Source organism: Ptychodera flava, chromosome 14 (genome assembly GCF_041260155.1).
Source record: "Ptychodera flava strain L36383 chromosome 14, AS_Pfla_20210202, whole genome shotgun sequence".
Classification (NCBI taxonomy): Eukaryota; Metazoa; Hemichordata; class Enteropneusta; family Ptychoderidae; genus Ptychodera; species Ptychodera flava.
Genome location: NC_091941.1, coordinates 34,932,134 through 34,942,636, shown reverse-complemented (window position 1 = coordinate 34,942,636; position 10,503 = coordinate 34,932,134). Strand labels below are relative to the sequence as shown.

The window sequence follows — 10,503 nt, the reverse complement described above, 5'->3', positions numbered from 1 at the left end:
TTTGTTCTCTGTAAAGATACACCTATGTGTAGGAAAACTGAAAATGTCAAAAATCTCTTCAGGAAATGGTTAAGGTCTTGCTGATGTTGACTTTAGTCATTATAAATTTTTGTGAACATGTAGCTGCTGAACGTCTATCATTAATGTGCGACAATCGGGACAAGTACCTTCATGGTTGTGCTTGAGCTTTAATTTTGCAATGATAGATTCCGTATGATATTTATGGTAGATTGGTTTGTAGAAACTCAACAGAAACCATATCATATTGAAAGACGTGGCGTGACGTCAACAAACACAGTGAGTAAATTTTCGTACAAAAACATGCTCATTCATATCATTTATAACTTTAATGGTAAAATGTTGTACATAGAGCATACAATATGTGGGACATACCATTAAATTGTCGAGGTACTTTTCAAGAAAGATATATTACTTGAAACAAAACTCAAGGAAATAAAAATAACCCCGCAGCTAAGAGAAACATTAACAAACTTCAGATTCAGTAACCATATAGTACTACACATAGAAACCCGAAGACAATCTAAAACCCCCGTCAATGAAAGAATTTGCAAAAGATGTTAATATAATCACATTGAAGACGAGATACATTTCCTATTTAATTGTGAATACTATAAATCAGAACGAAATATATTATACAATACAATTCAATCAGTACATCCAACATCCAAATCATTATCACATAACTGTCAATTAGAATTCATGATGAATAACAAGAAACTATACATTCCCATGTCAATGTACATTAGCAAATGCCTACAACTGAGAGATCAATAACAAACAACAACAATGAACAAACATATTATACAATACAAACAATGAACAAACAAATTTTCTTTCCAGATTGTCTTCTATTTATGTATGTACTTTTATTTTTCCCTTTTTGCTGGTTTTGTTCTTTGGGGGGCCTACTCATTGTATTGCTTCTTTGAGGTCTTTATGTATGACGATGTTTACCCTTTCCCTAGGGTAACGAGTGTCAAGAGTTAAGAGCATTTATTTAATATGAATTTACATTGAAAATAATTCAAAAACGACGATAATAATTTGAATACATTGTTTATGTTTTATCTGACTACCTATAAATAGATTACTGATAAGAATGGTCATCAACAGGGTGTTGTATACATCTATGCTGTATATCTAGATAAACCATTGGCATTATTTTCTGTTTATGAAAATATTGTGTAAAACTCAAAACATCTCCCTAGGGACAACAAAACCTGACCTCGTAATCCATGCAGTTTTCGTCTTCGTTTCGGCATACGAAACCGACAGTGGTGTCAAAGTGTAGGAAGTTACCATCGTTAGGGGACACGATTTCTCCACTTTGCTTCACTCGTACCTGTATACCAGACGGTTCGCTGCATATCTGGTTAGGATATTCACTACGGAGGTTGCTCAGAAGTTCCCAGTCCCCGTAGCCACTAGGATTGTCTCGATCGTACCAGTTTGTCCATTTAGAGCAGGTATTGGCTGTGACGGAATTTTAATTGAGACGTTAGATTGTATAATGGCCAGCAGGGTCAAACATCTACTTTAATATAGGTAGCTCTCCCTCGGAGATTGCATACTATACTCACTTAATTCGATTCAGCTTAGGAACCTACATCATATGTTTTCCTAACAAATCACGTAGATTGTTGAAATTCAACTTTGAATGCAGCGAACTGTTATAAATTGAAAGCGATAAGTACTGATTATTCATTCCTTTGACAGTGCTTCTTTCAAAAAATTTGGGTATTGCGCGGTTCGAAAGTGAAAGATTTAAACTTTCGATAAAAGATATCTCAATGAGAATATTTCAACCATTCTCGTACCAAATCAGAACAAAAAACAGGGGTCACAGTGCTAAATTTGTTACAAGAGAAACCGTTATGAAATTTAAAATGGCAACACTCGGTGTTAACTGGATAGGGTTAAATGAAATTTTCGAATTCCGAACATCTAAGATAATGACACACTTTCTTACACCAAAGGCTTTGAAATGAGTCCCTACAAGATGTAGATTGAAAAAGAAAGATTATCATGAAAAATTGATCAGTTTTAATATCAATGCTCGAGGCGCATTTTCTCTTAATACTAGCGGTAAACTAAACTAGCCGTATTTTCTACCCTGGGTTGGTAGCTCTGCTGGTGGACAGAATTGTCCCCGAGGTTATCATTTGCCCAGTTAAAGCGATGAATTCGTTTCTTTGCTTCGATAAAGTTTGTATGTGCGATGTGTGATAGTGAGCATGCGTGCGTGAGTGCTTCACGAACTCTACAACGTGTGGAGCGGTCTCAGTCAGAAAAATGTAACAACTTAGCTGGCTATTGAACCACTCTTTTTTTGGGAGTGGAGATTTAGCCGAGCGGTTCTCTCTGTGGCCTCTCTGATGCCGTATGTTGTGGGTTCGAACCCGATGAGAAAAAAACAAACAAAAAAAACTAGCCGTATTAATACCAAACATATCGACTGACATGTGCTTACCTGCACAACAAAACCTGACTCTGTAGTCCATACACTCCCGATCACTTTGTGAATCCTTTTTACAGGCAAACCCTTGTGTTGGATTGTAATACGCGAAATCCTCCCCAGTAGACTCAGCAGGGATCCCTTCCAGTGTTTCTGCGTATATTGCTGACGGAGATGCACAAATTTCGCCAGGATTCTCAGATGTCAATGAACTGATATTTTCCCAGTCTCCAGTTGCAGTAGGATCATCGCGATCGTAGAATTTGGTGATCATCCCATCACAATCTGATTCAGGTGAGAAAGCGGGAAAGAAGCGATTAGACATACGTATAGTCCTCATGAAGAATGTGCTGAAATGAAATAGATTGTTTCAATATCCATACAAACACTTCATGATAGCAAACGTGTATGTATTGGGACGACATCTTCGTCAATTATCCCCTATCCCCTTATTTGCGATTATACACATTTCTCTTTAATGATAAAAATGTTGCTGAATCAGGAAAGTTTGCGATAAACGGCTTACCACGGCAACAAAATTTGACCCTGTAGTCATGGCAAGTTTTATCCGTTTGGTCTGCTTTGACACAGATAAACCCATTGACTATGTCATATGACTGGAACACTTCCCCGGTAAGCTCAGCAGGTATTCCAGTGACAGTTTCTGCATACACAGCCGTCGGGTTGTCACAGATTTCACCGGGGTTTTCGGATTGCAAATTACTTAAATTCTCCCAATCTCCGGTTCCTGATGGATTGTCGCGATCGTAAAAAGACGTCCAGGACCACTACATTCTGTTTAAGATAAATGTCTACATAATATGATTCTCTTTAAGGATTGTAAAGTAAACTTTTGATTAATACTACACATGTCACGGACACAAAAGCAAAATCTTTGATGCATCTACAAAGCAATAAATAATGGTTTGCCGCGCTAAAAACTTTCATGATGTTTGCAGACGTACGCATGACACATGCCTTTCACTCACGAAATTGCTATCTGGAAGAAAGACGGCTCAAAATCTCTAGGGAAGAGAGTTGTTAAAAGGTAACTGTACAGCTACAAGAACATCTAATTTATCTGTTTGAATTGACAAAGTAGATGCCTACATGCAAAAGAGCAAATGTGTCGTCTAGTGGCAAGCCATGAAAACTATTCATAATGAAAGGTGAACGTCTCTAAAAAATCCTCAAACGCATGAGGATAAACAACACCTTCTAGCTGACAGTATACAATTAGTGAAGCTACAGGTCTTTCAGGATGACCATCTTCACTTTCATGTTCTTCACACACATTTTCTTCTCGATTACACAGAGTGTTTATAAGCCGTACATTTAAGTTGCCGACTCATTTAATCACTGGTTAGAAAAACATGAAAGTCTCTGGGGTCTTACGAAAGAGGTATCTCCAAGTTGCAAGAAAAACATACCCGGGATTATATGGTCTTGGCAGAGACGGAACACTAATTTCCAGAACACAGGGTGCCAGTTTATGATCTCTTTCACGTAAACAGAAAGGCAATTGACTGCACATTCACATACAAATTGACCACTCGCACACAATAATTAAATGAGTTGGCAATGTTAATGTCTGGCTTATCAACAAATTCTGTGTGTACTTTAGAAGAAAACGTGTGTGATGAACATGCCAGTGTAAATGGTCAACCTAAAAGACCTGTAAGCTATCAGCCTAGAACTCTATTAAATCGTTGATAAACATTGATTCAACAATCAGGCAATACAATCACAGCTTTGCTGGTGCAGTTGTAACATCCCTTTGTTGACTGAACACATAATCATATCAGGTTACATTCAGTAAGTTCTTGCTGGGAGTCGAGCTCACAATGTACGGCAACCAGTTAGCGAAGACACTACAGTCAAAACCGCTCTTCTAAATCCCCACATGTAAAGCTACCGATACTTAACTCGTAAACTGACCTTCTAGTTTGACAGTTGTTAATTTATATACGTAGCTGTCTTTATAATATCGTAATTTGACTTTTTCAATGTAGAGAAAACCACTATAGACTGAAAGGTTCCGTCGCATGCGGGCGCTCTGGCGCACTGCGACCTACGACCCTTTAACACGATCTTTTCGAAAACGACCTATATCGCGGAGAAACTGAAGCAACTCTACAGTGGAACTGACATCTGGACATCACAGCGGAGCCTGCCTTTGTAAAAAATAAACACAGTGTACTTCGTCGATGGCAATTCCAACAAGATTTTCTTGATAGACATCGCAACTGAGTAATCTCCGCCACTCTCTCGTCATGATAGCATCTGGTGAACTGAACACAACCTGGAATTTACCACGCACAATTTGTTCCTTGGTACGTACGTCGTTTCGGAGATCTGGATCAAAGCCGCCTTCACACCCATTTCGCCGCAATTCTGCACTTGATCTTTCATGAGTGAAATCAGGGGCGAAATCCCCAGAACGATCGATCCTGAACAGTTCTTAAGTGTGTCCATAACTTTGGTGCCAGCGTGTACATCATAGATTTCCCATACCGTGGGGCCCTGTTGGTAAAATAGCGAACACATCCTCTGCCGCCGCAAAAACTCTTTGAGTGCGTCTCTTTGCTCTGTTTTGAACGTAATATTATATAGATCAGAACATTTACTGACTGCCTCGGCAATGCGAGTCGGCGATTGTTCGGATCGGCCATAATGATCAAATCGGAACGCTAGACACAGACGTCAACGTGAGTATAGCTTCGGCCGTTTGATTTTCAATACTTTGAGTTTGAGAAAACACGTTGTGTTTGTTGACAAACGAGACATGATATAAGCTTAGGCGGGACAAAAGCCGGGCGACAGTTTTGAATATGCTAATCACGATCACGCACTGAGTGAGCGATGTGGGCGGTCTTGTTACCCTACATACTGTCAATTAACTCGTTTCTGTAATACGATTGGTTCCAACAAAATTTTATTGGAGAACAGGATTTCAACAGTGTGCCTTCAGTCGTGGTAAAGGGTCGTAGGTTGCAGTGCGCCGGAGCGCCCGCACGCGATGGAATCTTTCAGTCTACAACTACTACACATGAACGAAAAAAATTCGGGCTAATGTGCAGCACTGAATAAGATCTGACCCAATTGGGTAGCTGAATCTTAGCAGTATAATGAAAACAATACAAATAGACTCCCTAAGTGGCTGTGAATAGTGAAAATGGACCAATCAGAGAAAGAGCTTATTCAAGCTGCACATCAGCAGAAAAATTCAGGCAGTGCAAATGTGGAATTGCTCATCTCATTGACCGACACACTTTTTTCGAATCATTATTTGTAATCAAATATGCCTGCTCCCACTTTATATGTATTCAAAAACCAGGAAACCGAAAGTTTAGCATGGTAGCAAATTTACTCAAACCATGGAGAGGTACATGTCATGGGTAAATCCTCGAGTTTGGTACCTACAATTGCATGAAATGCGTCATACCAGGTATGACGAACCATTTGAGCGCCTAAATTCAATATATCAGGGATATATATCAGATACATCTGAATGCTTGCAATTTTAAAATCCGTTTTGCAAAGTGTAAACCTGCAATTTATAAACACCACATGACAGAAGACTTGTCCTGTCCTCTATGAGAGCTATTTATAAGTAAGCCATATGCTTCCAGAACATTGGACGATCCAGTCCTAGCTGACACATTTGGAAATAAACCTGAGCGGAGTATATTTCCGGTTTGTTGGGGTACTCAGACTATTTATGAAAGACTTGCGTGAATCTGTTTATGGAATCGAAAAACGGTTTATTCTGTAAAGTCTGACCAGAAATCTCGTACAGTTAGAATCCTTGAAACTTGCCAGGACGGCGAGCATTGTAGTTTGGTGGTGTACCGACAGGAAGAAAATAATTTTACTTCATTATATGTATATTAATTATAATTATGAATTCCATAAAAATACGGCATACCTGGTATGCAGTTCACGTATTCCAGTCTGTAAGCAATCCTGTGAGACGTAGCAACAGAGAACAATATTGGTAAAAAAAGAAGTTTCGTAGTTTGTTCAACGAATGTTGAAGGAAGAGTGATCTTGTACTGTTGTTTTTAGAGATACACACTTAATAACGATAGAAGAGGCAATGGAAACAGGAGAGACTGTCAGCAAGAGGTCTACTCTTAGACTAACGAACAACTCACCGATAACGAACACATCTGCCCCATCCAAACCAGCCGCAACGAGCTCTATACCTTTCTTTGTAGCTTTCTCTTCGTGATTGACAAGGTCCAGAACTTTTGTGGAAAGGAAAAGAAGGATATTACAGTGTAGGCAAAACAGCAAAATACATTTTAGTTAAAAACACCAGAAAAAAATTAGATCACTCGTAAGCGGCGTCTGGTATAACATTCTGTGATTATTATGTTATATCTTCTAACGGCGTCTTGTATTAACTAGATGCCCGGCAGTAAGCAACGGAGAAGCATCTCAGTATAATTGAGGAATTCTACCCTTCCCATCGCTGCCATGCATATTTCACCCACTAACAACCACCTCACATTGCATGACACAAGGAAAATAAATATGCAGTGACTGTAACGAACGATTCCTCGAGACTAAACATACGATGACAGTTCAGCTTTAAAAGCAAACCATACTAGTGCCACTAATGTAAGCTACAGTGCAGGCAGACTGACATTTTAATGCACATTTACTTTCGTCAATTACCTTTTCCATCTGAGGATCTGGCACCACAAGGGAAGTGGAAAATAGAAGCGGTACATGGCGGAAAATTTTCATATATTTTTTTCCAGCAACAGTTCATCTTTCATAGGGAATATTTAACTACAGTTGAAGCCATACAGACACGATTACGAACCCAAATTGTCGCCGGAATAAAACGAATTCACCTACACTATGATTGCATCTACCAATTCTTCACGGTCGCGGATAATTTAACCAGAGTGCCTATATAATGCGATTCTTTGTTAGCCTACTTTGGATATTAGCAGTATGGGCAGTATTTACGTTAAGAAAGTTGAAAGAAAGAGGTATCGTCTGACAAACCAAATATGTCAGTCGTACACCTTTATGCAGACAGCAGAGACAGACGGTTATACTTACCTTACAAGCTGCAACAGGCAGCAACAAACCAAAATAACGGCTATGTAAACTTTCATACTTAAAAGGCTAAAAAACACTGTATAGACAGCCTTGGGATAAGAAACGCTCGTGTCGACAGTTGAACGCAATCTGATCTTAGAGACGGATGTAGTTCTATCATAAGTATTTCCTTGTATGTAAATTGTATTGCTCCTCTTGCATGTTATTGCAAACGCCTTTACATTCACTGCTTTGCATAAAAAATGGATTCTCCGAAAGCAGTGAACAAATGAAATGAGCATTCACCTTTTGGGAGGGGTTTTGTTGAAGACATGAAAGAAGTTAGATACCGACGGTAAATCTAAGGGGTTTTCCCACATAGAGATTAACGCCAGTCTTTCTGTAGGTCGTCTGTGCAACAGTCCGAATGTACAATTTACAATGGTCCATAGTAGAAGTAAACGGCAACGCCCTGACCATAACGTTTATATATGGGCTTTAATTAATTTTTACTTTTCTCGCCCGCGCCCGTAAATAAACGTTAATGGTCTGGGCGGAATCTGTTATTTTCATTATATCGTCAACGAACCCGAGAAACTGTCAACATTTTAATACGGACATTTCCCACGCGAAAGACAACGGGCCCTGTTACAACCGATAACATAGTAACTAACCGATAATGTATCAAAACCGATAACGTAGCAAAAATTTATCGATCACGTAGTAATTTTTCCCAAACGATAAAGTATCAACCAATGTACCGATAACGTATGATCAAATCAACTGATAACATAGCAAAGTCAACAAATACCGTAACACATTCATTGATAAAGTAACAATGAACCAATAATAAACGTATTTAATCAACTGATAACGTTTAGGATCAAGTGATTCATGGGGAGAGATCTATTCTCGATCGATCGATCGATCGATAGATCGACTGATTGATCGATCGATCGATGCATTGATCTATCCATCAATCGATCCATCGATTGAATGGTCGGATCGATTGCATGATCAAATGATCTAGATCGATTGACAGATCTATATATATCAGTCCGGGTATGATTGACCAATCAGCGAACCACAATCGCAAATGTCATGAATAATTAACCGTGTAAACCTAGGGCTATATATTGCAACGAGTCCGGAATTTTTCGGCTTGATATCACGCTTTATTTTTTGCACTCGGTCATTTTGAGATGTAGACGTTACGCACTTTTTTCAGTATGGTCGAGACGGTGACCGACACAAGTGGTTAATACATCGAAAATTACTTATTTTAATGGTTTTCCTGGCCAGGTAACTCTCCTAGAAATCAGGATGTGACCCTTTTAATTTTACAGTAAGTTATCTGTCGCAAAATAAAGCTTTTTTTCGCCTTTCCATCCGTAGTATGGATAATGTTTTAAGCTTTGCAACGATAGGTCAACTGTTCTTGTCAGTCATCGGAGCACGATTTTTTGATCACCATGCATTTCCCGGTACGATTGACCTTTCGCTCAAAAAAACGCGCGCGCCTGATCAATGGCCGAAAAGTTAACCAAAAGCTGGAAAAGAGAACGAAAAACGTCCAATAACTCTTTGTCGAATATGGTCAAGGGGAAAGAAAATCAGAAAACTATTCCTGAAGAAATCCTTACAGTTTTTAAAACGGGAGAACGTCGCAAATCGACATAGCATGAGACAGCAGTCTCGCTCAATCTGTTGATCTGTCAGGTCAGATCGTGATCTCAGCTTTAAAAGCAATCCAAACTAATGCCACTAATGTAAGCTAGAGTGCAGGCAGACTGATATTTTAATGCACACTTACTTTAGTCAATGACCTTACCCACCCGAGGATCTGACACCACAAGAAAATTGGAAAATAGAAGCGGTACATGGCGGAAAATTTTCAGATATATTTTTCAAACAACAGTTCATCTTTCGTAGGGAATATTTAACTATGGGTGAAGCCATGCAGACATGATTACGAACCCAACTTGTCGCCGGAATAAAAGCAATTCATCTACACTATGATTGCATCTACCAATTCTTCACGGTCGCGGATAACTTAACCAGAGTGCCCATATAATGCGATTCTTTGTTAGCCTACTTTGGATATTAGCAGTATAGGCACTATTTACATTAAGAAGGTGAAAGAGAGGCGTATTGTCTGACAAACCAAAAATGTCAGTCGTACACCTTTATGCAGACAGACGGTTATACTTACCTTACAAGCTGCAACAGGCAGCAACAAACCAAAATTACGGCTATGTAAACTTTCATACTCAAAAGCACTGCATAGACAGCCTTGGGATAAGAAACGCTCGTGTCGACAGTTGAACGCAATCTGATCCTGGAGACGGGTGTTGTTCTATCATAAGTATTTTCTTGTATGTAAATTGTATTGCTCCTCTTGCATGTTATTGCAAACGCCTTTACATTCACTGCTTTGCATAAAAAATGGATTCTCCGAAAGCAGTGAACAAATGAAATGAGCATTCACCTTTTGGGAGGGGTTTTGTTGAAGACATGAAAGAAGTTAGATACCGACGGTAAATCTAAGGGGTTTTCCCACATAGAGATTAACGCCAGTCTTTCTATAGGTCGTCTGTGCAACAGTCTGAATGTACAATTTACAATGGTCCATTGTAGAAGTAAAGGGCAACGCCCTGACCATTGACGTTTATTTATGGGCTTTAATTAATTTTTATTTTTCTCGCCCGCGCCCATAAATAAACGTTAATGGTCAGGGCGGAATCTGTTATTTTCATTATATCGTCAACGAACCCGAGAAACTGTCAACATTTTAATACGGACATTTCCCACGCGAAAGACAACGGGCCCTGTTACAACCGATAACATAGTAACTAACCGATAATGTATCAAAACCGATAACGTAGCAAAAATTTATCGATCACGTGGTAATTTTTCCCAAACGATAAAGTATCAACCAATGTACCGATAACGTATGATCAAATCAACTG

The 10,503-nt window shown here is 39.1% G+C and overlaps 1 protein-coding gene across 1 annotated transcript; it reads right to left on the bottom strand.

Annotated features, from left to right (window-relative positions):
• Positions 1 to 324: 324 nt before the first annotated feature.
• LOC139150276 (uncharacterized) lies at positions 325 to 3,263 on the bottom strand. Its single transcript, XM_070722534.1, has 3 exons — positions 3,003 to 3,263; positions 2,492 to 2,761; positions 325 to 1,494 (listed from the first exon to the last, which is right to left on the bottom strand). Exons 2-3 carry the CDS (start codon positions 2,748 to 2,750, stop codon positions 1,226 to 1,228), a joined length of 528 nt encoding a protein of 175 aa, XP_070578635.1. The 5' UTR covers positions 2,751 to 2,761; positions 3,003 to 3,263; the 3' UTR covers positions 325 to 1,225.
• Positions 3,264 to 10,503: the final 7,240 nt, after the last annotated feature.